Consider the following 25,832-nt stretch of genomic DNA (forward strand, 5'->3'; position numbering starts at 1 on the left):
ATAGGTAGAATTTATGAAAAAATAAGTATAAAATGAATATAAAATAGAAAAATTATGTAAAAATGAAACTAATAGGTTAGTAGGAGGAATATGAAAATTTGTTTTTTTATTGAGTAATAATGGAATAGAAATTACACATTAAAGTAGAAATAAAAAAAATTTGAAAATTTATATATAAAGTGAATTAAGTAGATATGAATATTTACTGTTGTATGATAATAACATACACACCATAAACAGAACTAAAAAAATGTTATTCCTTCCATAATGTGTATTTTACACACCTAGAGAAAATTTTAATTTTAATGATTGATTATAAACTAAGTATTTAGATGCTTTATTACATCTTAATTTTCATATGTAATATACGGGTTTCACATGGTGTAGATCTGTTTTATCCACTAGGGCTTAGAGACGAAATAGGGGTTGTGAATATTCCAGCAGGAAGTAACCCAAGATATAACGTAAATGACCCACATAACCTAGTAATTGATATATTATCCAACAACAACCCTAATGTATATAAGGTAACAACAAAGTCAGGATATACTAGCACAGTGAGGTATTCCTCAGAAGATGGATACGTAATAAGAAAGGTAGTTTATGGAAACAAGGCAGTTTGGGAATGTACAACAAAATTTGAAGTAGCGAAAACGGTAGAAGCAGTACGCAAGAAAGGGATGCTCCAGCTGGTTTCAGTTAAAAATGGCCAGCTGGAGTCCTTTTTTAGAAGGGAAAAATGTAGTTTTGTGACTGTAGAGACAGGACAAGAGTATTCGAAACTGAAAAGGTCTCTGGATAATGAGAGTTATTTCTTAGATACCTGGGTTGAAATGGACTTGAGCATGTCAGACCCGGTGAGTATATTTTTCTCGAGAGATATTTATTATGAGGAGGGAGTAGCAACTTTTAAACTGATGACTTTGAAACCATTTAAGCTATTCAGAGTTTTTGACAGTGAAACTTTACTTAAAGTGAAAGCAGGGAATCAGAAAACTGAGACCCTGTGGGAGTATGACGAAAATTTAATGTGTGAATGGGTTCTAGTCCACAATTTTCAAAATGGAACACTGCTTAAATTACTTCTTTCTGATGGAAAGATTAAAGTAAAAGAAGATTTTAAATTTTACAAGAAAATGGATGGAAATTGGCATCCCCTGGAAAAAAATGAGTTTGAGTCTGAATATAAACTCCTAAAGTCAAACGTTACAAGCAGGGATATAACCCTGGACCTAGGAGTGAAAACAAAAGATGAAAGGTTTTACAGGAAACATGAAAAGGTGGGGAAAAATTCCCGCTTATCGACATTGTTTCCCAAAACAGGATATAATCTAAAAAGATTATTTTATGACGGACAGGAAGTCGTTTCGCTTAGTGGAGAACAAAGATTCTCTTCAGTTCTAATACACTGTGAAAACAACGGGATTGCGTTTGTAAACGCACTTGCTCATGATAATGATCAAGAGGTTAAATTGCTTTATTTTTTAAAGGACGAGAAAGGACTTGTTTCTGTAGATAAGGAGAAGTATGAGTCTGAACTAAGTAACCTAAGACTTAAAGGGCCTGAAGTTGATAGTTTGGATTTAGACTACTCAGATGATAACTTAGACGAAGATTCATTGGATGAATCTCGTGAAGTTGACGACCCTAGATTGGAGTCATTGGTTAGGGTGAAGTTTAACGTTTTGTACGATATCGACGAGAACTACTTTACCAAAAGAATAACTAAGGAAGGTGAATTCGAACTCCATACAGTGCTTCCAAAGGATAAATTTATAATTAACTTGGTAGATTCTCACAGTGGAGTGGTTTGGAAGAGTGTTAAACACAACATTAGGGTCGAGTGGCTAGTCATTTATTTTAAATCTCGGACTCCTCAAGGACTTAAATTACTCATATTAGGAGGAAAAGTCAGTGGAAACAAGTACTTTGTCATGTCAGACAAAAAATGGGATTCTGTACCGGTGGATACATTTTATAAAGCTCTAAACAAAAATCAAGCATAGTTTGATTTGACCTGATTTTGATCAAATAAGATCATGATTTTATTATTTAGATGAATTTCAATAATTTGGAAAACATTTTAAGACTTTTTTTTGGGAGGTTCCCAAAAAATCTCCAATATTTTTATTTTTATTATTCCTAGCCTGTGGTCAGGACTAGTGAGAAAGCATTTTACTCATAGAAGTATATGTATTTTAACACTTAATTTTTAATTACTTTTACAAGTTAGTGTTATTAAAACCCAGTTGATGATTTTTGTGTTTTTTATCAGATTCTTACTCGAATAGATTGTGGGAACTACTAGATATTATAAAAGTAATTATCCCAACCAAATGATGAAGAAATAATTTTAGTGTTATAATACTATATAAAAATCCATATTTAATAATTTATTTTCAATGCTCCTAATATATCGTGTTGACTCAGGAGTGTGTATATAATTTCAAGTTATTAATGACTGATGTATCTTCTGTATCAACTGTAAGTCAATACACATTATAGAATAATTTAAAAATATAATATTAAATATTCAAAATCGATAATTTAATCATGATTGAACAGCCATCGGGATTCGATCCAGGCTCGACAGTGGTTTTGAAGGGCTTTCCCTCAAGTTTTGGAAAGAACGAATGCAGAAATTTTTTCTCATGGTTTGGGCCCGTCATTTACGTGGATAAAGTCAAGGATAATTCAGGAGAATCCTGTTTCGTGGTTGTTTTCGCCTCTAATTACCACTCAGAGGTTCTCAATACTACTTACAACCTGCTATTTATACTATTAATACTGTATTAGCAAGTTCTAAACATGAAGACTATAAATTTGAAGGAAAATGGAGATCGTGTTACAGTTCATTCCCCCAAAGAGATGGAGTCACTCTGGAATTCCATTGGCGGCATGGTTCAAAATGCCACATCGGTATACATTATTTAGCATTAATACTTACTTTAAATTCCTGAAGTTTTCAATAACAAGAAATTATGTATACAATAAAAAACTGTTAAATAATTCCAGAATCATAATTTTTTAGACTGCTCAGGATAAAATAAGTGGTGCCTTTGATGGGTTTAAAATCAATCTCGGGGGTTACTTCGGAACATAGAATTATTTTAAAATGTTTCTAATTTACATTGTACAATAATTTAATATTTTATAGTATATTCCATAAGGTAATATATGAACTAAAAGTGTGTAGATAAAAATATTTGTATGTTGATTTATAAATTGAATGAACAGCGAAAGATTTGCCAAGATTAATGTTAGTAAACTGAGTAAAATTGAAGGTGCTATCAAATTCTAATATGAAAGGAACGAAGGATTCATCCAGTGATTCTGGATTCTATACAAGTTATTAAATTAATAACAATTTGGAGGAAAATATTTAACAAACTAATTTTAAACAATTTAAAACAAATTTGTATAAGAATTAACTATTATATGGCTCTAAACGGAACTATAATCGGTTTTATTATCCCCACGCCTATGTTCTTCTTATTCCCCATAGGTGAACTGAGGAATTATTCCTAATATTTAACTTTTAATCCCAAATATTCTTGATAAACACTTATTTATTGATTCTTTGAGTCAATAATTTCCCGATAACTGGACATTCTTATACTAATTACTTGGTAGTAATTCGTTATAATAATTTTATAACTTAAAAATGAATACCTTTACCTATTTATTTGCCATATTCGGCATTTTTGGATTAAATTTTACTTATTCTAAAACATTTAACTTTTTTGAACCAGACGACAGTTTGGGGAAGATGGAAGTCCATGAACACCGAGGCCTTCGGGTTTATTTCTTCAACCCCTTGTACGACTCTGGTGTTGATAAGGTTGTAGTTGGAAATCAGAATATATGGGCAGCAAGACCGGGACAAAAGCTTACGAGGTTAGTGGGATTCTTTAGGTGCATGGGATTTGGCCTCTCTCACGTGTCCTACTTCAACTCTAACGGTGACAATAAGGAACTTCTTCTAGGATACTCCCATGGCTCTGATTTCCTTGAGGTTGTTGATAAAGAGAAGTTCTATAATAAGCTTTTGAGCTACACAAATAAAGAGGATAAATACAACCCTGAAATTCCAGCTCATCCCGTTCTCCACGAGCTTGAACATCTGCTCAGCCCTAAAGAAGAGGAAGTCCCCAAGGAATCTGTCCCTGAAAAGGAAAGAGTTGAGGTACCTGTTGGAGAACATGCTGAACTTTAACATCAAACACACGGCTGGAATCGCATAAGAACTTTGGCACTAATTTTTTCCATACCATACCATGCTATAATTAACACTATTTAAACATGTATTTATTTCACATTGTGATTCCAGAATTACCGTGTGAATAGTTGGCAAAAGGATGGAATGATGAAATATACTAATAGCCTAATAAATAGAAATTACATATTAAAAATTCGTAAAAAAGAATATAAACATGAAAAATTAAATAAAAATGATATATATAAAGTGAATAGGGTAGTTTATAGGCTAATGATGTTGAAAAGGTAAAAGTAATGAAAATTTTGGAAAAATGAGTGAATGTGTTCTTAATATGTAATTAATAATTTTTTCAAATTGAAATAAATATGGAATCAGGGGGAAAATGTGTGCGAAAGCTCAGGTTCAGCCTAGTCTCCTTCATTAGTGTGTCGTAACCAATACTGGGGCTATGCCACATATTAGTTTTGTGCGTAAAAGTGAAAGATCTTATTATTATCAATTTTTTACGAATTTAATTACTGCTAATCTTTCCCCCTGTTTATTGCAAATATAAGGCCCTTTAATATCAAGTTCGCCTACATATTTTACCATTAAGTTTACCTCGGGATTGTTAGTATCATCTGATAATCCATCATAGATCTGTAAATAAGAGTAAATATTTTTGAACATCGGATTTCAAAATTATTTTGTTCGATTTTACCAGTGATTTAAATAACCGAAAAAATTTTGATCCAGATCACTGACGTACTATAACCATACTAATATTTCACAACTGCATTCATCTCCAATCAAAGAGTATAACAACTTTACAACATGGCTAGGACTAAGCAGACTGCAAGAAAATCAACTGGTGGTAAAGCACCCCGCAAACAACTAGCAACCAAGGCTGCAAGGAAAACCGCTCCCGTCACCGGTGGTGTCAAGAAACCACATAGGTATCGCCCAGGTACTGTAGCTCTCAGGGAAATTAGGAAGTTCCAGAAGTCAACCGAGCTCTTGATCAGGAAGTTGCCGTTCCAAAGACTTGTTCGCGAAATCGCCCAGGACTACAAAACGGATTTAAGGTTCCAATCACAGGCTGTTTTGGCACTCCAAGAAGCGGCTGAGGCTTACCTCGTTGGACTTTTTGAGGACACCAACTTGTGCGCAATCCACGCCAAGAGAGTCACCATCATGCCCAAGGATGTTCATCTGGCCAGGAGGATCAGGGGTGAAAGAGCTTAATGTAATCACTTTTTGTACACTGATTCTTAGTCACCTTTCTTTTAACACTGTATCCTTTGTTATTCGCTGTTGATTCAATTGAGTCATTGTTTTACCATAACTATAAAATTTTAATCCACATTATACATTACTTAAAACACTTTTTCCATATATTTCCATTTATTTATTTTGTTTACATATATATTTAAACATTTTTATGGTTTATTGTGGCTAGACTCTGTGGTCTTAATTTTTGTTATCGGGAAATGAATCACGAATGTTCTTTCTCGCTCGTAATTTATTTTTCCCCAGGGAAATTGGCAGATTCGGAACACTATTTGATAATATAAGCAAAATCTGTAAAATGTGTATACCCTAAATTTTAGAAAAAAAGTCGGCTCACAATAACTAGAAATTGTATGGCGGAAATCGGCTAGCTTAAAGGCCAAGGAATCAATAACACATTTAACATATAATCAAAATATTTTAAGTTGAAGTAATTTTATTTTATAAAAGGGATTTTTTATACAAATAAAAAGGTAATAACAAAAAACTTATGGAATCGTTCGACGGATTAACCGAAAGTAAATTTGAAGACGATATGAGTCAATTAGACACAAACAAAGACGAAAATAAACCAGAAAATTTCGAAATATCGTCTTTCGAAGGAATCTCATCCTATGATGAGAATACCAAGGTCAGTGAGAGAATTACGGGCAGCAGTAGTTCGATGGTAGGGGGAATAAGTGAAGAATCCCTCAAAATCGAACCAATGGCGGGAGATTATCAATTTGATGATAATCAAGGCTGTGATTGGTCATTTGGCATCAGCCCGAACGTTAACACAACCAGAACCCATGAAGAAGGCAGCGGTTATACACTTGGAACTGAAGATGAGGAAACTCTTAAGGGAACCTCAGATAGTCCCGACCTGGCAAATTTAACACCAGATCCAGAAAAAATCTGGCCGGATTTTAAAAATTCGACACCAGATGAGGAGAGATCTGAAAATGAGTCAGAATCTGAAATGAAGAAATTAATAGTTTCAGAATATTCAGGGTCGGAAATATCCAAATCAAAGCCAGAAAGTGGTATTGAGGATCTTAGTAGTGAAAATGAGGAAAAAAAGTTGACAATCTCAAATCAGGAGGATGAACAGGAAAGTTACGGAAATGTTGAAGTTGAAGAGGAGTCTGAAGTAAGCAGTTCAAATGGAAGTTGGATCAATGAAGATGAGGAAATTTTAGATGATGAGGAAATATCAAATTATCAAGATGCCCAATCTTTGGCAACCTATAACGACAGTAACATCGAAAACAAAGAATTCAATGTGGTTGAGGTCACAGAAAGGACCTCTCCTGCAAGTCAAATTGGTGATAGTAACGGATCAAAAACTAAAACGCAACCAGAGGTGACAGTTTCAAGCCCTGCAGTAACTTATCACAGCCCTGAAAACGAATTTTCAAGTCCAGTTGATGAAGATTACGAGAAGACTAGCTCATTCAACTCATACCAGTATAATGCATTTGATCCAGAATTGGAGATAGTTGATCCGAAACCAGATGTCCTTCAACCTGATGCTGATATGGACGATGATATGAAATCAGCTAAAAATGGCCCATTGAACAGGAATATTGTGTGTTACAAGAGAGAAAATTCAATTTCCGTCATTTCCAGTAACAACTCATGCAAGCACATGGATAAGGACTGTAAATGTAATGGTAAAAAGGGAGATAAATGGGAGGAAAGTGAGGTTAATTCCAGTACTACAATTGAGATTGAGGAGGGAGAAGTTGATACAAAGCTTACTAGAGGAAGGAAGGCAATTCAGAAGTTCAACAAGTTCTTTTCAGCCATCAAGTGGGCTCTGATCAGAAGTTCTTTGATATTGCTGCTTTTCTTCTGGCTCATATCGATGATTTATGGGTCACTTAGTCTCAGTTCCAATGACTGGTTGGTGAACACGGTTGCCTACAAATGCGGTGAAATCTCAGGCCACAGTTACACATTCTTAGGGCCTTATGGACTCAGTAGAAAGGACATTGCATATCTGAAGGATGGAGCTAAATTAACACTCACCAGGGGTCTAGTGTACTACAATGAAATCATTAACAAGGGTTACAAAGACCCAGAAGGAGACACTTCATGCCCTGAAGATGGAGACGATAAACCAAAACCTACAACATCAACTCCAGCTCATGGTGGTAAAAAGCTTGAGGATGATGCATGTGAACTTCCAGCAGACCTAACATTGACCAGAGATGGCGATCACGTGTTATCATCAGATGAAGAGAAGGCTAGGAAGATAATAACGAGCACTAACGAGAAGATTAACATCTACAGCCAGTGCGGGCATGAAAGGAAATTCATTAGGAAGTCGTGCTGTTTCAGAGACATGTGCGCTGTAGGGAACTTAAACGAGAGTGACACGAGCTACTTCAAGTCGCTGTACGGGCCAACAGTGTACGACATCCACTACAGTGAGTTTGAGAACTTTGACAAGGGCGGAAAGACGCTTTGGTACACGGGAATCGTATCTATGGTGTTTCTGTTTCTCGCCATTATTATGGTCTCAGAAAGAATAATGACCAACAAAGTCGAACTCACAATAAGACTCGCCATGAGAAACATGGCCAACATCCTGTGGATAATCAGCGTCTTCCTCTCCGTCACCGCCTTCTTCCTCTGGCGGTATTTCTCTGGTGGCTCAGTCTGCGTCGATGAACTCGGAAAATCTAGGCCCTGCCAATACTACTATGCAACCTACTTTTACATTGTACACATCCTGTCAAGCTTACTAGGACTGGTTTCATACGCTGCTAATTGCATCGCTGGCTCACGCAGAATCAACGAAATCCACCGAATCTAAGTTTCTGGGTTCCTTCACGGTGATTTCTTCTTTTCAAATTATCCACACCATTATCTATTCAGGTTAATTTCCACGGGATTTTAAAGAACTTTCAACAATCAAATTTATATACAATCAATTTATATATTATTATTTTATATACTATTAGTTTATTTTGAGTAATTTGTGACTGGTTAGGTAGAATTTGAGTATTTCACACGTGATAGGAATCCGCCACACACCGGTAATAAATCATAATTTGTGGAATAATTATTAATTACATGCTATCTCCTAATGTAAAGGCTCTTTTTGAGAGGGTTAAGGCCCGTGTGAACTGTAAAAATGTAAAATTTAGCAAACCGCCTTTAACACCTGAAACAAGCGTTCACACTCCTAGCAAGTATTCAGTGGGAGGACTCAGGGAACATGGAGAATGGCTTTCAACATTTTCAGAGGTAAAAAGGACTTTTGAAAGGGAAAATTTGGATATTAACTTGTTTTTTGCAACTAAAACCGGTGAATCCTTTCTCAAGAGTCTCTCAGACCGAGTTTATTCACTCAAACCAAATGATATTTTCGAGATTCTCCTTTCATTACATATATTTAAGGTAAGACAATAAGTTTAATGTTTTCTAAGGCTAATTTGATGAATTTTGAGGCTATTCTTTTGAGTGAATTAAAGGATTCTCTGGATGAACTCAGTACTCTCCAGTTATTGGAGCTCCCAACTCTAATTACACACATGGATGAAGATTTTTCTCAAAAACTTGAACAGGTACAAGTTTATACATTTATCACTAGTTTCCATAATAACATATGTAATCTACACATTTTATCATGGTGTAGGCGATAAAGAAGAGGGTGGAATCTGACGATGAATTTAAGGAATCTCAAGTGTATAAAAGAATGTTGAATAAATTACAGGGCAGATTTAAAGCAATCTTGTCTCAAAGTCACTCGTAGTAAAATTCATCATCCTAAAATTAAGGATTGAACTTTGTAAAATAGTTGAACCAACCTCGTCGGTGTCGCTAAGTTCACCGTATAGCATGTCGAGCTCGTCCTGGTAGTTCTTACTAGTTCCAACGTCTATTAATATTTTGAATCATTAGTATGTAATAATATTTTATAATAATATGTGTATATTTTGGGTATGAGTTACCGTTAGGCTTCTTTTTATTTAGAGATTTGTCCCGATGAGCGTTTTCCTTATTCTTGATAAAGTTCTCAACCTTGCGTTTGTAAGTCTGTAGGTCCTTAAGTTCCATTTTCTTTTCACAGGACTGTAAAAGAATGTCCAAAAACTGAAGCCAAACTGCGCTCTTGGCCTAAATCACAAATTTAAAAAATATACATAAAATTTTATGAGTAAATATAGTGAACAAAAGGGTACAGGACTAGTTTCTATCTTTTGTGAGAGTTTTTTTGAAAGCGTTTCACAATCTTTCAAACATTTGAGCTCAATTTGAGAATAGGGATCAGCAAGTGCTAAATGTGTGTCAAAATGTGGTTTAAAAGTACCCATTTGCTTTATATTAGTTGAGAATAAATTATCCGACGATTCATCCTTAACTTTGCTATATCCAGCAAACAAATCATTTGTAAAATGAAGATCAGAATCCTCACTTAACCTGAAGGTTTAAATTAATGTAAAAATAAAAAAATAATGTAAAACAAACTTCTGTGATTTTAATCTGTCTGATATTTCGTCTAGGTTGTTGTCATTTTCAGGTGCTAAACTGAAATTAGTTGAATGAAAAATAGAGAAATGTAAAATGAAAAATTACCGAAAACATCGTCGTCGGAATCCTTGTAAGAATCCCAGTGGTCGAGGTCGTCGCCCATTTATTATATAATGGAATAAATCTGTTTAGAATTCTTTTGGGGTTTAAAAAATAATAAAAAATATGTTAATTTATTAATGTACATTGAACATTATTAATAATATGATTGATAAAGAAGTATATTTTTGCGGATGGGGATCACTCAACATTAAAATATAAATTGTAACAATATATATTTGTTAATTTTGTAGTTTATATATTTAAAATTTATTTATTCTGCAAGGTAGTTTGTACTACTTTGTCAGTAATATTTAGTTTTTTATTTAATTAATGCCAGTGTGTTAAATTATTCTGTAACTTATCCCAATGAACTTTATAAAGCTCTTAATTCTTCATTTCTGTCCAATTAACCTCTTCCGGTTGAATATGCACGAGAAGTACCCTCATATCTTCAAGTTCTCCTTGATAGAAGTCTTCAACAAGGCTTTGGCCAAGGATGAAAAGGGATACAACGTTAAGTTTCGGGAATTCTACGAGATTCCAGATAAAGATGATGTTCATATCTTTAATTATTATCGCTTTGAACATTATTTTAACCATAATCTCAAGGACAAGGAGTTGTCGTACTCTACTTTGATTCAGATGAATAAACATGGCTGCGTCTATAAAACTGACGTTCCAGTTTACAGAGCACTTAACTTATTTGTGGAAGGGAAAGTCTTGGAACACCACTACCTATATCATACTATTATAATTATCATAGTCACAACTGTAAGTCCATCGCTTACCACCTGTTAAATACCATTTATATCATAATATAATAATTATTTCAGTTATCATGTTTGCTGAGTTCCGTTCAAATATCCAAGAATAGAGGTCTACAATTTTTATTCACGTCTCTGGTCATCATAGTTCCGCACCTATTTGTTATGTACCTATTAAACGGAATATACGTGGCACTTGTGACTGTCCTACTGTAAGATTTCTATTAATTTTAACCATTTCAACTAATTTAAACTATTATTTTTATTTCAAATTGTTTAAATTACTTTTTTTGAGATGATTCATAGGTTTTCATACTTTTTTGTAAAATATATATGGAAAAAGTCTTGGAAAAATTCTATTGACGACTATGAAAGAAACGGGTAACTTTGTGAAACTAAAGTTGTTCATCAGATTTGTACCATACGTTCACTTTTCAAGAGGATCCCTAATAGTTGCGATTATTATAGGTACATTACTATTCAAATTACTATATTACACATAATTGTAGTCATCTAGTTTGTAATAATGCTTTAATACATTTTTAGCAATTCTTGCCGTTGATAACATATCATTTAACCAATTCATGAGGAAAACATACTATGATGGATTCAGCGCAGTATGTTACGCGTTCTGCTTATAAACTTTTCAGATGGACATTGGGGCTGGGTTCTTTATAGCACAAACGGGCGCATCAATCGCTTTAAGTAGACGTAAGTCTCAAATTCTTAATTTATCATACATTAAATTTAGGTCAAAAGACCCTCTGGACTATTATTAAGAAGAACATCATCATTTTAGTAATTGCAGTTGTACGAACGATATCTGTTGCACTACTGGGCTACGGTGTGGATGAAAGGGAATACGGTATACATTGGAACTTTTTCTATACACTTGCAATCACAAGAATTGGTAATTTTAATTAAATCTATGTTGATTTAGCCGTGGATATTATTAATCAATATTGCCACGAATATGTTAAGTACGCATTGCCATTCCTGATTTCAATAGTGTACGAGATTATCCTCGTTTCAACAGGAGCAATCAACAAGTTGCCCAATTTAGATCGCTCAAGTTGGTTTTAAAATTAATTAACCTAATGAATAAATGAATTAATGCTGTTTTAGACTTTATATACGCCAACAGAGAAGGTCTTTTGAGCATCCCAAACTCTATTAGTGCTTCGCTGTTTGTTTTATTAGTGACCAAAGCGTCAATTTACTATTACAAAAGAGGGAAAATATTCAAAACATTAATATCATACTTCTTGTAAGTTCACCATAAACCGCCTTTAATTCATAATTTAGCTCTTGTTTTCTCTTTTTCACCGTAGCCAACGTTCTCTACTTTGCAAAGTTAAAGTCATCAAGATCTCTGGTAATCTATTAGCACTAAATAATAATCGGCTTTTTGTTCATTTTAATTTAGGGCAATTTCCGCTACTTGATGTACGTAATGTTCTTATACACCTTTGGACTCGGTTCTGTGGTTTCATTTGAGATTGTTTACCGTGAGTATTTATATAAAATTACTTTTTTATCTTTTTCATAATTTTTCACAAAATTTTCATAATTCTCATGATATGTTAGCGAGGTACAAGGAGAATGATCTCATCAACACTATCGGAAGATATCCGCTGGTGGTTTATCTCGTTGCAAATCTCATTACAGGATTTGTCAACATGATTTTTAAACCCTACCTCATGCCACTCCCCCTCTTCATCATTATCCTCTTTGTTTACTTCTACCTCTCAATATCCCCCGCATACTTCTTCAAGAAGATGAAATTTAAGTCTATGTCCCAATGGATTTAATATTTTGGTACCACGCACCTTAATATACTATATGTTATACTGTGGTATATGAATATTAGTGCTAGTATATGTATTACTGCTGTGTATACATGATTGTATATTATATTATGTATAATACATGTATTATACAATGTATAGTATAAGATGTATAATTTAATATGCTTAACAGCATACTTAGTATACCATTTAAATATTATGAATTAAGTTAAAAGTTAGTTAATTTGCTTGAAATAAGGGATTGTACAAATTTGATGGAGTCCTGCTTGTTGAATTTATGAAGTTCCTCTAAATTCAAGGCTTGATGATTAACAAAGGAGTTGAATTTCTCAAACACCTAAGGTATAATTGGAAGTGAATATGTAAAAATAAATATGAACAAACCTTGTTCTCAAAGTCAGTTAGAAATGATTCGTCAACTTCATAATTGTAACACAGGTCCTGCTTGAGAAGCCGGTGGTTAACCACCCTCTCATCTTTGGGATTGCTTCTAAGGGTCTGGTTAGTCTCAGAAAACTCGTTTCTATGGGCTGGCGTAGACCAGTACTCATCTCTACTATTGTGATGGTACTCCTTAAGGGCAAACTAAACAATAGTGTATATTGATGATGATATACCTTAACAGTGTTTTTTAAATCCTGTTCATACTTAAGGCATGCATTATAGGCAGTTGAATAAGCTTTTTGACACTCCTCTTTACACCTTTTCTGTTCATCCCTAGCTGCATTAACAGCATCGATAGCAAGTTGTCGATATTTTCTAATCGATTAATTAATTGTAGTGATATTGAATTATTAAAATAAGAAATTTATGGTTAATACCTTACAAGCTGTTCCACTTGAACCATAAGGTTCTTCTTATATTCAGAGTCATTTTGGGATTTAAGATTGCCAAACTCATCATTTGTAGAGTTTAAATAAGTGTTATTTCTCCCATAATGACTAAAAATACAAAATAAATTATTAAAATCGCTTACTGAGAAGTGACAAGGCTAGTTCCCCTAACCTATAAACCATTTTGTAGGTAGGAATAAATGTATAAACCATGTTATAAAACATATTAATACATGTATAATAAAAGTATAAATATGTTGCTAGTAATACCTTGGGGTTTCGGTTATTAGTTCTTACATTTGAAAGGTTATAGTCCCTTGGAGTATGGTGATCCCTAGATTTAGAGTATAATGATTTATCAGATAGAGGTTTGGAAGCCTTTATTGCAACAAAACCTCCTTTAAGTTCCTTCACTGCACTCCGATCGAAGGACATCAGTGAATTTTTCACTGAATTGCATGGCCTAAAGTTTGATTGACTGTTAGTAAAGTCGAGAAACAGATTACTGGACTCAAGATTATCCTCCAAATGGTTTTTTGGAGTGTTCGGAAACTCAGTTTTTAAACCATTACCGCACCTTACCCATCCTTCAGGTAACTTTTCATCTTCATTATTCATATTCAATAAAACATCAGGTTCGCTGTCATCTTTATCCTGATATTCAGTATCAATCTTATCATCAAAATTACCGTCTTTAGTGTTGAAATTAGTATCATCACTAGTGTCATTTTTAGTATCATAAGCATTCTCAAAAGTAGGATAATCCTTAGCATCAAAATTAGTATCATAATTATTCTCAAAATTGGTATCATTTTTAGTGGCAAAACTGGTATGATTCTCAACATGTTGGTGTTGATGTGAATTTAGGTTACACATTAGGAGATTTGAAGAATTATCAAGATTAGAATCATTTTTAGGATTTACGTTAAAGTTTTCAGGAACTTGTCCGGATTCGTCAAATTCATTATATAAAGATGAATCTGAGCCCATAGTTGAAAAGTCAGCCTCGTAAACGTCTTGGTCGGAGGCTGATTTTGATTCATTTCCCTTTAAATTACCGGGGAATTCTTGTAAATTTTGAGAATCATCTGACACTGGGAAATTTGTCACATTATTACTCTCCTTTTGTCTGACTGTATCCACTTCCAGCTCCATTTTAGAAATCAATTACACATCAGGTTGAAAAATCGATCATATAAATAGAATTAAAAGTATTTTCTAAAATAGGGTTTGAAGAAAGAAAAATTCATCTTAAGGTGAAAATATAACAATTTAATTATAGGGTACTAAGAATACAAAGGTTTATAAATGATCAATTATTACCAACTTATATATAAAATTTTAATTAATAATAAATGTGTAATTTTTATATGTTAAAAATTCACAATATTTAAAAATTTAGAGTGGCTATTTTTTAAAAACTTTGTTTAGTAGCTTTTGAACTTTGTACCAAGGTACCAGGAACCATTTGTTTGATTCTTTGAGCATAAGTTCAGTTCTTTTCTCCAGTTTGAAAGTTGGTGGAACAAATTCAAGGGTATATCCCCAAAATGGTTCTGAACTGTGTACCTTTTTGTAAATCTTCTCAAGGCTTGTGACTCTCAGTTCAGGCCTGAATGGAGGTGAGTTTGACCAGAACTTGTAAGTTTTACCAGTTTTTTCATCCTTATAACTGTACCCCTTACTCCATCTGACATTTTTGTAGAACTCCTTGGCCTCAGTTGGAGTGAAAAATACTAAAAGCCTGTCACCTTTGTTGAACCTATCCAGTTTATCACTTTCTTCACTTCCTCCCTTTTTATCCGATTTAGTTGTGACGTAAATGGGAGGATTAGTGGTGAACACTGGTGTCCCGTGGAACGAGTTACCGCCCTGGTTAGTGGCGTAGACTAGAGATTCTGATGGTGGAATCAGGATATGAACAGTTTTATCATCGAGATAGAAGCTAAGTCCGGGCTCAAATGCTTCTAGAACCTCATTTAACTTCATTTTTGAGAGTTTTGCCTCCTTTTCCTGCTTATTCAGCTCCAATACGTAGTTAGAGCAGGCGTTCGGATCCATGAAAACCTCAACTGCGTTTGGGAGGTTTGCGTTCAGTTCATCCACATTGTACTTCCAGTCTTCTTTGCACTCTTCTTGAGTGAATAATGAAAGGAAGTCTCCAACAAGTGTAAAATAGTTTGGTCTCTTCACTTTAAATAACACATTTGAAGTAAGCTTGGGCCTACTAGGTTTATTTGTCTCATCCGGGTAGTATGATAACACTGGTGAATTTGAATAGTCTACAGCGTAGTACAAGTCAACCTCCTCGAATTGTAAATCCAGTTCTATCACTCCTTTTATACGCTCACAGTTATCAAGAAAACTAGATAAAATAGTAGCATAAGAGCCATTTGGGAATCTTTTGCCAAGTGGTACTAATCTTCCTAGTTTAAATTTAAAATTATTATTTTCTCCATTTTTTAAATTATTCTTTTCTTTATTTGAAGTAATGTTTGGTTTATTTTCAGGTGTTACATCAGCCTTTCTATGTTTTGGTACGAAATTAGGCTTGTTAGATACAGGAAGGACCGTTCTGTTGTGTATGATTGCTAGTGGCGGTAGCTTATGTGTTCTATTACATCTTGGTGATGTTGTCTCTGAAAAATTAATAGAATCAAACAGGATTAATAGAAATATTAATCCCGAATCCAGTCCAAACATTATTATAAATATACTTCCAAGTTGGATTCCACACACCACAAACGTCCTTAAACACACACTAAACTAATCCTGGAGTATAATACTCTGGTTAAGTAAATAGAAATAAAAAATTAGTACTTATAATCTTCATGTTTGTATGGACCGTCTTTATCAATTCCTAGAAATTCACATTGTCTGTCTGTTAGGACTGTAAGTTTAGCGCCAATGGCTTCCAAATGATACCTTGCTACCATTTCATCCAGTTTTTTAGGCATTTTGTGTATTTTATTATCGAATGTATCCTTATTTTCCAAAAGCTGGGAAAGAGCGAAAAACTGTGTGGTAAAGGACATTGACATGACTAGCGAGGGGTGGCCATTAGCGCAACCCAAGTTATACAATCTTCCGTAGGAAAGGATAATTACTCCCTTGTTAAGGTCCTTAAACTTATAGTGGTGTACGTTTTTCCTAACTTCAGTAATCTCCAAGTGTGGGTCCTTAAGTATTTCATGGATTAATATTTCCCTATCTCCTTGTCCAATATTGCCCAAAATAGCTCCATCTTTCATTCTCCTAACATGGTGAAGTCTTATAACCTCAATACATCCAGTTGCTGTAACAAATATATCTGCTGTTTCAACCACATCTTCCAGAAGGACCACCTGGTAACCGTCCATAACACATTGGAGAGCACAGATTGGGTCAGCTTCACACACCTTTACTATGGCTCCTGCACCTCTGAATCCCATGCAAACCCCCTTTCCTGTGTTTCCGTACCCTACCACTACCACTTGACGGCCTCCCAAAAGCACTCCTTCAACTCCTCTGTGCATTCCGTCAATTGAGCTATATCTTGCCCCGTAGTTATTATCAAATTTAGTCTTGCAAACTACATCATTTGTTGAGTATATTGGAAACAGTAACCCGTGGCTTTTGTACAGTTTTCTCATCTCAGTTAGGCCACTCGTTGTCTCTTCCGACAATCCCACAGTTCTTTTTACTAAATTAGTGAAGAAATCTGGCTTTTTAGTGACCAAATGGTTCAAAAAGTTCAGCAGTGCCCTGGTATCATTATCACTTGGTTCCAAAACTGAAAGGTCGTACAATTGGCCCTTCTCTCTATACATATCCTCCAACCTTTTCCCATAATGAATCATGTTATATGAACAACATCCATCATCCACCAATAACAATGGCATTGAGGTGTCTGGCCAATTTAGTGATTGATACATACACCAAAAATACTCTTCAATGGTCTCACCTATTATTAATATTATACACTATCTAACTTATTAATGTACCAATAATATACTAAATTATACTATGATCACAATATAACAGTATAATACCTTTGTAACCGAAAAGAGTAACTTTGCCTTTGAACATTCTGTCTGCAGTAAAAATGGCTTGATTATTAGAGGAGTTTGGGTTTGAAGAACACCATCTCACCACTGCTCCTAGTTCTACCAGAGTACGTGCAAATGTCATTGTTTCCTTCGTCATGTGAAGACAACCTGAAATTTGAACTCCCTTGAACGGCTTCAAATGGGCGTGATTTTTCATCACATTAACCAGTCCAGGGCATTCCTTCAAGCACAAATCAAGGACAAAAATCCCTGTATCTCCATAGTCATCCCCCTTGTAGTAGGTTTTACTCCAGGGTTCCAAGTCATTCCAAAGCTCAAGCATATTCCCTCAATATCAAATGTTAAAACTTCACTGAAAGTACAGAAAGTATTATTAATGTAACAAATCTACCAAAAAACAAAAATTAAACCAAAAAATATTAAAAATATTACAGAAAAATGTGAAAAGATGGTACAAACACAAGTAAACGAATTAATTAGTGGAAATTGCCATATTAAATCTTAATTAAGGGATAGTTAATTAATATACAAAAGTATATAGGCCCACAATATGCGAAATAATGGAATTATCTCAGATAATAACAACATCGATACTAAATGGGGTCTTGAGAATAATAGAATAGAATAACAAAGAAAATTGAGTGGTAATACACAAATTTTCTTTATTCCTATAATTACATATTACATTATCATTATGTTTTTTGATTAGACCACAAAGAAGGCTTTTTATCAGACTCCATTTTAACAACTCATTTTTATAGTTCACTATTTTTAGTTAACATACCTATTTAATAATATTTGTTACATATAATTAGTTTTATTTTGTAACTTATTTTTCACTTATATAATATTATTCCAATCTTCCTCCTATTTTTAAGGTCTATTGACTGATTCTTATTTATTTTCTATTCTAGATTCCTTATTCATGTACATTATAAACTATTATACCAAATACACTTTAACTTATGAACATTTTTATAATTATTTTAACGTTTTTCTTTAATGTGTAGGATGGAACTTTCAATAATGGCATTAATTACTCATGATAATGAAAATTTTCATTCTTAAGAAAATTCTGCGCTAATTTTCAAATTATTCATGTCAATTAATTCATTTATTACATTTAAACACTACATGATTAGTTATATGTGAATAACCAAGTAATGTGAGTTGGTACAGAGAGGTATAGACATGCCGCGGCGCACCTGGATGCATTTCTCTCTGTACAAAGGAGAGGAAATAGATATATTATGGAAATCGTGAGTATATTCTGAGCCTTGCACAATGTCGAGCGTTTATAAAAATGAAGGGGAAATTCATAATGTGTTGGACCAGGAATGTGTTAACGGGTGTAATCCTCTGGACAAAAGTGAGATTAGACTAAGGGTTTTCGATTCCTCTCATAACATTTCACAAATCTTAAAATTTATTCCCTTTTATGAAAGGTTAATGCTAAGGATTGTGAATTCTAAGTGGAATCTCAGTTTTTATTTTTCCGGTTGTTGGGAAAACCTGGACTACCGGTTTTACGACCTGAAAAAACACGAATTTTACCTAAAGCATTTGAAAAGGTTTATAGTTTCAATAAAGAAGCTTGAAATTTGCATTGACCAGATTTCAGATTTAAACAAGCTTTTAAAATCAATAGAAAATGAAGATTTATATCCCCAGTGTGTAGGCCTTAAAGAGGATTGTAAAATAGATAATGTATCCAACTGCAGTATTGAGACTCCAGACTTTATCGAAACTGATACGGAGTCTAATTATGATGATAACTTGAGTTTTATCAATTACTCCACTAATGATCCCAGTCCAGACTACATTTCAGATGTAGACTTTGATAATCATTATTTCAATGAAGACGTTGAAACTAATTTAAATCCTGAGGAAACAGCAAATTCTACTGGTTCCCCTAGATCTGACGATGCTTGTTCTATTGATGACTGTATTGATGAGCTTAAAACACTTCTATCGTCTTTAAAGAACCTCAACAACTTATACGTTAGTGATAGGCTTAGGAAACACAATTTGGTTTATTCTAGGATCAGTCCAGTTATACTTGAATTTATTGACTCTAATTCTCTTTCTATCAACTCTTTGAAAAACTCAATCAACACTTCTCCATACCCTTCACTATCTTCTAACTATTTCAGTTTAACCAACTTGGTTTTAGACTGTCCTGTGAACTTAAACTTTATTTTAGAACTTGTTCCCCTAATAAAGAATGTCAGAAACCTAGTGATCTCCAGAGTTGCTCAGGAGGATTCTGACTTATCAATTTGTTCTGTCGTTTCTGAACTTCTGGAACATATTCCCAAATCTCAGCTGGAATCAATTCAAATCGGCAAGACCATCCAGAATGTTAAAAGCCTGAAGAAACCTAGCTTTTCCAGTGAAGCTAGGGCTAGACACGTCAACAGACTTAGTATGGCCTCTGGTCTTTTCCATACCTCTGATGATTCTGAGGAAGGAGATGAACTAGTCTATCTTCTACTGTCAAACCATTCAAATTCTCTAAAAATTATTATCGTAACTTCTATTCTTAATCTATTTTTACTAATAACTTGCTAATAATTTGTTTAGTTGGAGGATATAGAAATTTCATTTTCTGCTTTTGATAAAATTAGGAATTTAGAGTTAGTTTTCGTTAAATTTATTATTTTTAGGAATTTAAGATACTACAGAATCCCTGTTTGGAGTAGTTTAAGTGAGTTCTTCCCTCCTAATTTCGTTATATGATGATACTTTCCAATTAGTATAAAGTAGTTAAAATATTTTTCAAATGCTTTCTTATTTGCGATTCCTCAAATTTGAAATTCCTGTTGGGCACCACTTGTTTACTGGGCAGGTTGGACATCCCGGTCCAGCTGCTGTACAAAATGTTTGTCCAAATCCAACCAGCAGTGGGTTAATCTTACTCCACAAGTCTCTAAAATAATATTTATGAGTTATTTAAATACTTTGGTAACAATTCTTGTAGTTTTAGGCTTGTTTCCTCCGGTGTTTTTGTCTTTACCCATCCCAGTCTATTTGTTATTCTGTGCACGTGTATATCCACTGCAACTCCATCCACCATGTTAAATGCCTAAATATTGTTAATTAAAACAAAATTGTGTTAATGAGATACCACTTGCAGTATCAAGTTTGCCATCTTCGGTCCTATTCCTGGCAATGATTCCAAGTCTTTTTTATTCGATGGTACTTTCCCTCCATATTGGTCCTTTAATATTTGTGCAGCTTTTTTAATATTTTTAGCCTTTGTTTTATGAAATCCCACTTTACTTATTATTGAATCTAGTTCTTCTTCATCCATTTTCAGTATGTTATCCAATGTTAACCCTCTTTTCTTCAAATTCTTCATAGTCAATGCGGTTATTTCGTCCTTAGTTTGGCTACTCAGCATACAACCCACTAGGGTTTGAAATTCAAAATGTTCTCCTGGGTCTGCCACACAGTGACACCCATACAAATCAACTGGCGCTATTTCCTACACATTTTTAATTACACACTAAGATTTTTATAATACCTTGTTTCTTTTGTTTGCGATACAGTTCCAGACCTTTGTAAAGTTGGGTATTGAACATACTCCCTCCTCTACTATGGGAAAGTTATTAACTTTCTCGTCTTCAGTTTTACTATCCAATTGTTCATGTTCGACCTTTTCATGTTTAGCCTTATCAGAGCTCTCTGATTTTGCACTTTTAATGATCTCCTCCACGTTAAAATCATCGGTTTTACTATCTCGTTTAGTTTTAGTTAATCTTTTCTCAGGCAAATCATCCTCGTATGATATCTTTAGTGTTCTTTTGTGTTTAAATATATTCTTTAGTTCAGATTTTGTATTCAGGATGTTATCCAGGTGATCTTTAGCTGTTAAATTTTCTAACTCCTTTTGATGTTTTTGTGTTTTCAGCCCTTGGATCTTAGTTTTACTTGAGGTTTCACTCTTAGCAGGTTTCTTAACGGCCATATCAACGTCTTTGCCGAAATAACCGAATATATCAACAACGTAATTGCGGCTAAAAAATCTCGGAGCAACCCAGCCTAAATTAAGTTTTAATTTTTAGACCAAACCAACTAACATTCATAAATAAAATTTTAGTATATGTTAAATATGTTATAATTAAACTATTTTAACAGAGAAGATTCTTATATAATATCAATATAATAAATTAATGAATAAAGAAATATGTATGGAGGTACCGTAATTCCACCTGGGTGTAAACTTCAAAAAACTCAATGCTTTGACAAACGACTGCAGTGTTAATAAGAAGAGGGCGAGAATTTTCAGGAAAAATTTTAAAAAACAAATCTTCATGATACATTACACATCAAAGGGGGTGAAGGGAACTTACATCAGGTCACGTAAACCTGAGGAATATGACCATAAGTGGAATGTGTAGAATTAATTATGCCTAAGAGCAAATGTAAACTGGGATATAAGAATAAAGCAGAATCTTAATACCCATGGGGAATACACAGTCACCACCCCATAGGCCGTTAACTATTTCACCTATTAATTAATAGTTTTTAGTTTATTATCGGTATATTTTAATTCACTAATTTAAATATTAGATCTGCCTTTGGTAGCAAAGATGGTAAGCTTTTATTTAACTTTATTTTATTCTTATCGATTGGTTGAATCATCCTTCTATGAATTTAAAACTTCAAACTTATTTCTTTTAAAAAATTTTAATTGAACATATAACCGATTTTTCAGTTATATTTTATTTGTTTGACGTTTTAATCTTTTCTGGTGATCATCCCACTATTTCCCCTATTATACTTTACTTTATCTTACTTTGCGCTAAATTTCTTATATTAAAGTCTAATATTATTTTTCAGATGCTTCGTTTGCAGAAAAGACTTGCCGCTTCCGTGCTTCGCTGCGGAAAGGGCCGTGTTTGGCTCGACCCAAACGAATCCAGCGAGATTGCCATGGCCAACTCCCGTTTCAGTGTTAGAAAACTTATTAGTGACGGCTTAATAATAAAGAAGGGAGTTGCTCCTCATAGCAGATCCAGGATCAGGCTTTATCACCTTGCTAAAAGGATGGGTAGACATACCGGTATTGGTAAAAGGAAGGGTTCCAAGGGTGTTAGACAGCCTCCAAAGCTCCTTTGGATGAGACGCCAACGTGTTTTAAGACGTTTATTGAGGAAACTTAGGGACTCTAAGAAAATCGACTCCCATATGTACCACAACTTTTATATGAGGTGTAAAGGTAACCAATTCAAGAACAAGCGTGTCCTTCTCGAGGCCATACATGCTCAGAAGAACGCTTGGGTCAAACAGAAGGCTGAAAACGAACTTGTAGAGGCGCTCAGGGCCAAGTCCAAGATGCTGAAGGAGAAGAGGAAAGCCAGACTTTCAGCTATGTAATTTTTTAACCTCTACATACCTTTTAATGTAATATGAAGTAACCGAACATGAATTTTACGTTTATATATAATAAATTATATTAAAAATTTAAATTTATATATTACAAGGTCGCTCACCACTTAAGGTTCATTGTGTTTTTCTGAGAACTAAGGTTTAAATTAAAATCAAACCTCGACTGAACCAACTTTAATAAATTTGAAAAATATTGGCACACTTGATCTTGGGTACTAATATATTCAGTTTCACTTAAAAATCCCTCAAAAGCCGAGGCACTTGTAGTTTGATTATCAACTTGAGTTTTTAATAAATTTAAATTCTTGAAATACTTTTTACGAACACAATCAGGAAAAAATGGAAGAATATTTAATAAAATAGACTTTTTAGAATCTGGATTGCTCTGAGGGGACTGAAGTGCCTGGCCGGCACCGTTGAAACAGCCTCCAGGACAGGACATTAATTCTATGTAATCACATACAAAGTCGCTTCCATTTGAACTCCCCGAACTATCAGACTTATTTTGATAATAATTTCCGCTAGAATCACCGGTGTTCTTGCGGGATTTAAGCAACTTGATTATGTTCTGAATATTTCTAAAACCGTAGGCTATTATAAATCTCAAAAGCACATTGTTATTACTGTCCAAAAGTGTACATTCCTAAAAAAATTAAAAATATTAGAAAAATAAGATAAAAACGAACCTTGAAGTCATTGTTAATGGTTTCCATGAACTTTAAGTTACTGTTATCCACATCTACGTTGAATAACTGTTTACAAGAATGTTTAAATATCTCCTCAGCAAAACCTCCACTTTGAGAATATAGCCCAGAGCATCTAATTAGTTTCATCAAGTGATTAAAATCTCTACTTTCATAATTAGGTAAGGTCAGGTTGTGGTTAATATTTAGGTCGGCTATTGAGTTAATCTTGTTGAAATAATACAGAAAATTAACCAGATGATCGGGCGGCTCCTCTTTCAATTGAGTAAACTTTAAACCCAAACTATTCAATATATTCTCAATGTCAGAAGTTGAAAGTATATCATCAACCAAAGGCTCAGTTTCTAAGGCTTGAGAGTCATCTGGGTCACCAGAAGTGTTCGGATTTGAATCAGATTGATAAAGTGAAAAGAGAGATTTAATATCGAACTGAAACTCCTTTCTTATTGTTTCGAACTTTTTATCATAGCACGGAACAATTGATATGTGATATACTTTCGTGTTGTTAGTGACCTTGAAATTATTTATTATATTATTTTCACTATTAGAATTACAGTTGACGTTTGTTAGAAAACTATTCAGAAAACAGTTAGAACTAAATAGTTTTAAGTAGTTAATATGGTAAATGGTGTTGTAATAATTGATTGTATGGGATAAAATCTTTACTAGCAAGCCTTGTATGACTTGGCTGCTTGGTACCTTACTTATCAAATTTAACAAATCCTGGTCCAGAGTCTTCTCAGCGTATAATGTCCACCCAGGACAGTGACTAGTTATTATTGGTAAATTAAATCTTCTCTCTTTGTAATTTTGATTGTTTAAATCCTTATTAATACCATTAACCATTCTGTTAGTATCATCGAGGTCACTTGAATGGGTTGAGGAAACAGTGTTATTGTTGTACTTATAGATGAACTCTTCTTTACTTTGAGTTAAAGCTAGCAATTCAGCCAACCCGATATCAAATATCAATTTAGCACCTAGAAACCGAAACAGATAAGATAACTTTCTCAGCGCCTTTTCTGCCTTCATGTTATAGTGACTTGAAAGCATAAAAATAGTCTGAGGAGATATTGAAATGACGCAGAAATCACTATTTTTCATTTTTTCAATAACTTTCAAGTGGTTTTCATCCTTTAAAAGTATCTCCTCTGATGAGGTTAGGCATCCAGAGCAGGAGAGGCAGTCACTCAGTCCAACTGTTATCTTTTTATTCTTATCAACGGTTGTAACATTTAGTTTATTATCTTTGTATATGTCATTATTTAGCAAATCATTAGGTAAATTACTTTTATTTTGTGTATTTGAGTCTGAAATTTTATCATTTAGCCTTATTTCATACTTGTTATCACTCTTTAACAGAGGCAAAACGCATTCTTCTCCAGGATTAAGGTAATCATTCAAGCCGGAAATCTTCACGGCATTTGAATACATCTTAAAAGTAAAGAAAGGTCTATTTTTATTGCAGAAAAATCAAACATAATGATTGAAAATAAAACATGGAACAAAACAATAGAAAAGTTCAATAAATTGTAAAAGTAGATTATAAATATAAATTACATATATGTTGTACAAAAAATAAAACTAAATCAGATTAATTGAGCCGGATTCCATTATATAAGGCGTATGTTAAATATAGTGAATACGCTCAATTGAATAATTTTAAAAATCTTTCACATTCCAGTTTTTTATATTATATTATTTATCTTTTTTCCCTTTAGACCTAGCCATTATGTTTTTTATAGCGATTTCAACCTTTTTTGCCAGAACCGTGACTTTATTTGATTCATCTTTATTTTCCATAGTTTTATCTCCAGTCATGACCATACTCATTACACATTAATAATTTTATTTATTTAAAATCATCCGATTTGTTAAAACGTGCAAAAACATAAAAAATTTTGTGAAAGACGGTTAGACTCAAAATGTACAAAGCGATCTATACTAGATTTTTGCCTAAAATAATTTATTATCTCAGAAATATATATTTAAGTCTAGTTATTTTATAAATCTAATAAATTTACCCGCAAACACTTCTGTATGGAATCGAGATTTTTACACATATGTTTTTAAGTTTTAAAATTTTCTAATTTAAAACATTTGAATATATAAAAATATAATATTTCGCAAATTTATGATCTAGTCGAGCAGATAAAATAATATTAAAAATAATTTTAATGGGTAGCTGCTTCATCCAAAAATGTGATGTTGTAACATAATTGACGA

General features: G+C 33.6%; 16 protein-coding genes across 16 annotated transcripts; 9 read left to right on the top strand and 7 right to left on the bottom strand.

Moving 5' to 3' along the window:
* Positions 1-283: 283 nt before the first annotated feature.
* TpMuguga_03g00149 (uncharacterized protein) lies at positions 284-2,074 on the top strand. The gene has a single exon (XM_758074.2). It carries the CDS (start codon positions 333-335, stop codon positions 2,004-2,006), a length of 1,674 nt encoding a protein of 557 aa, XP_763167.1. The 5' UTR covers positions 284-332; the 3' UTR covers positions 2,007-2,074.
* Positions 2,075-2,163: 89 nt separating this feature from the next.
* Positions 2,164-3,159, top strand: TpMuguga_03g00150 (uncharacterized protein). The gene is made up of 4 exons (XM_758075.2): positions 2,164-2,484; positions 2,566-2,745; positions 2,797-2,919; positions 3,032-3,159. Exons 1-4 carry the CDS (start codon positions 2,458-2,460, stop codon positions 3,101-3,103), a joined length of 402 nt encoding a protein of 133 aa, XP_763168.2. The 5' UTR covers positions 2,164-2,457; the 3' UTR covers positions 3,104-3,159.
* A 610-nt stretch (positions 3,160-3,769) lies between these two features.
* Positions 3,770-4,216, top strand: TpMuguga_03g00151 (uncharacterized protein; the record flags this gene model as incomplete). The annotated part of the gene is made up of 1 exon (XM_758076.1): positions 3,770-4,216. One exon carries the CDS (start codon positions 3,770-3,772, stop codon positions 4,214-4,216), a length of 447 nt encoding a protein of 148 aa, XP_763169.1.
* A 477-nt stretch (positions 4,217-4,693) lies between these two features.
* On the top strand, positions 4,694-5,563 carry HTR8 (histone H3.3). The gene has a single exon (XM_758077.2). It carries the CDS (start codon positions 5,033-5,035, stop codon positions 5,441-5,443), a length of 411 nt encoding a protein of 136 aa, XP_763170.1. The 5' UTR covers positions 4,694-5,032; the 3' UTR covers positions 5,444-5,563.
* A 173-nt stretch (positions 5,564-5,736) lies between these two features.
* TpMuguga_03g00153 (putative integral membrane protein) lies at positions 5,737-8,411 on the top strand. The gene has a single exon (XM_758078.2). It carries the CDS (start codon positions 5,979-5,981, stop codon positions 8,289-8,291), a length of 2,313 nt encoding a protein of 770 aa, XP_763171.1. The 5' UTR covers positions 5,737-5,978; the 3' UTR covers positions 8,292-8,411.
* Positions 8,412-8,534: 123 nt separating this feature from the next.
* On the top strand, positions 8,535-9,384 carry TpMuguga_03g00154 (uncharacterized protein). The gene is made up of 3 exons (XM_061305637.1): positions 8,535-8,878; positions 8,908-9,045; positions 9,117-9,384. Exons 1-3 carry the CDS (start codon positions 8,552-8,554, stop codon positions 9,231-9,233), a joined length of 582 nt encoding a protein of 193 aa, XP_061160970.1. The 5' UTR covers positions 8,535-8,551; the 3' UTR covers positions 9,234-9,384.
* Positions 9,175-10,223, bottom strand: TpMuguga_03g00155 (Translation initiation factor eIF3 subunit family protein). Its single transcript, XM_758080.2, has 7 exons — positions 10,058-10,223; positions 9,950-10,004; positions 9,792-9,901; positions 9,664-9,758; positions 9,433-9,598; positions 9,289-9,359; positions 9,175-9,247 (listed from the first exon to the last, which is right to left on the bottom strand). The coding sequence occupies exons 1-7, from the start codon at positions 10,113-10,115 to the stop codon at positions 9,224-9,226; spliced, it is 579 nt and encodes a 192-aa protein (XP_763173.1). The 5' UTR covers positions 10,116-10,223; the 3' UTR covers positions 9,175-9,223.
* Positions 10,145-12,666, top strand: GWT1 (GWT1 family protein). The gene is made up of 12 exons (XM_061305898.1): positions 10,145-10,825; positions 10,888-11,030; positions 11,125-11,199; positions 11,231-11,286; positions 11,365-11,435; positions 11,469-11,529; positions 11,570-11,728; positions 11,759-11,890; positions 11,944-12,085; positions 12,124-12,193; positions 12,245-12,326; positions 12,406-12,666. Exons 1-12 carry the CDS (start codon positions 10,421-10,423, stop codon positions 12,627-12,629), a joined length of 1,620 nt encoding a protein of 539 aa, XP_061161751.1. The 5' UTR covers positions 10,145-10,420; the 3' UTR covers positions 12,630-12,666.
* A 168-nt stretch (positions 12,667-12,834) lies between these two features.
* Positions 12,835-14,705, bottom strand: TpMuguga_03g00158 (uncharacterized protein; the record flags this gene model as incomplete). Its single annotated transcript, XM_758083.2, has 6 exons — positions 13,730-14,705; positions 13,603-13,631; positions 13,448-13,567; positions 13,244-13,385; positions 13,011-13,211; positions 12,835-12,963 (listed from the first exon to the last, which is right to left on the bottom strand). Exons 1-6 carry the CDS (start codon positions 14,612-14,614, stop codon positions 12,835-12,837), a joined length of 1,506 nt encoding a protein of 501 aa, XP_763176.1. The 5' UTR covers positions 14,615-14,705.
* Positions 14,706-14,822: 117 nt separating this feature from the next.
* TpMuguga_03g00159 (uncharacterized protein) lies at positions 14,823-16,162 on the bottom strand (the record flags this gene model as incomplete). Its single annotated transcript, XM_758084.2, has 1 exon — positions 14,823-16,162. The coding sequence occupies one exon, from the start codon at positions 16,160-16,162 to the stop codon at positions 14,867-14,869; it is 1,296 nt and encodes a 431-aa protein (XP_763177.1). The 3' UTR covers positions 14,823-14,866.
* A 110-nt stretch (positions 16,163-16,272) lies between these two features.
* TpMuguga_03g00160 (S-adenosyl-L-homocysteine hydrolase family protein) lies at positions 16,273-18,067 on the bottom strand (the record flags this gene model as incomplete). Its single annotated transcript, XM_758085.2, has 2 exons — positions 17,491-18,067; positions 16,273-17,402 (listed from the first exon to the last, which is right to left on the bottom strand). Exons 1-2 carry the CDS (start codon positions 17,828-17,830, stop codon positions 16,273-16,275), a joined length of 1,470 nt encoding a protein of 489 aa, XP_763178.1. The 5' UTR covers positions 17,831-18,067.
* Positions 18,068-18,607: 540 nt separating this feature from the next.
* On the top strand, positions 18,608-20,253 carry TpMuguga_03g00161 (uncharacterized protein). The gene is made up of 3 exons (XM_061305638.1): positions 18,608-20,037; positions 20,092-20,144; positions 20,175-20,253. The coding sequence occupies exons 1-3, from the start codon at positions 18,793-18,795 to the stop codon at positions 20,245-20,247; spliced, it is 1,371 nt and encodes a 456-aa protein (XP_061160971.1). The 5' UTR covers positions 18,608-18,792; the 3' UTR covers positions 20,248-20,253.
* nth-1 (Endonuclease III-like protein) lies at positions 20,094-22,100 on the bottom strand. The gene is made up of 5 exons (XM_758087.2): positions 21,712-22,100; positions 21,035-21,552; positions 20,636-20,995; positions 20,469-20,593; positions 20,094-20,437 (listed from the first exon to the last, which is right to left on the bottom strand). Exons 1-5 carry the CDS (start codon positions 21,824-21,826, stop codon positions 20,299-20,301), a joined length of 1,257 nt encoding a protein of 418 aa, XP_763180.1. The 5' UTR covers positions 21,827-22,100; the 3' UTR covers positions 20,094-20,298.
* Positions 21,852-22,931, top strand: Rpl19 (60S ribosomal protein L19-1). Its single transcript, XM_758088.2, has 2 exons — positions 21,852-22,106; positions 22,354-22,931. The coding sequence occupies exons 1-2, from the start codon at positions 22,104-22,106 to the stop codon at positions 22,888-22,890; spliced, it is 540 nt and encodes a 179-aa protein (XP_763181.1). The 5' UTR covers positions 21,852-22,103; the 3' UTR covers positions 22,891-22,931.
* An 11-nt stretch (positions 22,932-22,942) lies between these two features.
* TpMuguga_03g00164 (Iron only hydrogenase large subunit domain protein) lies at positions 22,943-25,191 on the bottom strand. Its single transcript, XM_758089.2, has 2 exons — positions 23,589-25,191; positions 22,943-23,545 (listed from the first exon to the last, which is right to left on the bottom strand). The coding sequence occupies exons 1-2, from the start codon at positions 25,038-25,040 to the stop codon at positions 23,003-23,005; spliced, it is 1,995 nt and encodes a 664-aa protein (XP_763182.1). The 5' UTR covers positions 25,041-25,191; the 3' UTR covers positions 22,943-23,002.
* A 3-nt stretch (positions 25,192-25,194) lies between these two features.
* TpMuguga_03g02275 (uncharacterized protein) lies at positions 25,195-25,818 on the bottom strand. The gene is made up of 2 exons (XM_061305850.1): positions 25,631-25,818; positions 25,195-25,562 (listed from the first exon to the last, which is right to left on the bottom strand). The coding sequence occupies exon 2, from the start codon at positions 25,437-25,439 to the stop codon at positions 25,305-25,307; it is 135 nt and encodes a 44-aa protein (XP_061161752.1). The 5' UTR covers positions 25,440-25,562; positions 25,631-25,818; the 3' UTR covers positions 25,195-25,304.
* Positions 25,819-25,832: the final 14 nt, after the last annotated feature.

This window comes from Theileria parva, assembly GCF_000165365.1.
Source record: "Theileria parva strain Muguga chromosome 3 map unlocalized ctg_530, whole genome shotgun sequence".
In the NCBI taxonomy this organism is placed as follows: domain Eukaryota; phylum Apicomplexa; class Aconoidasida; order Piroplasmida; family Theileriidae; genus Theileria; species Theileria parva.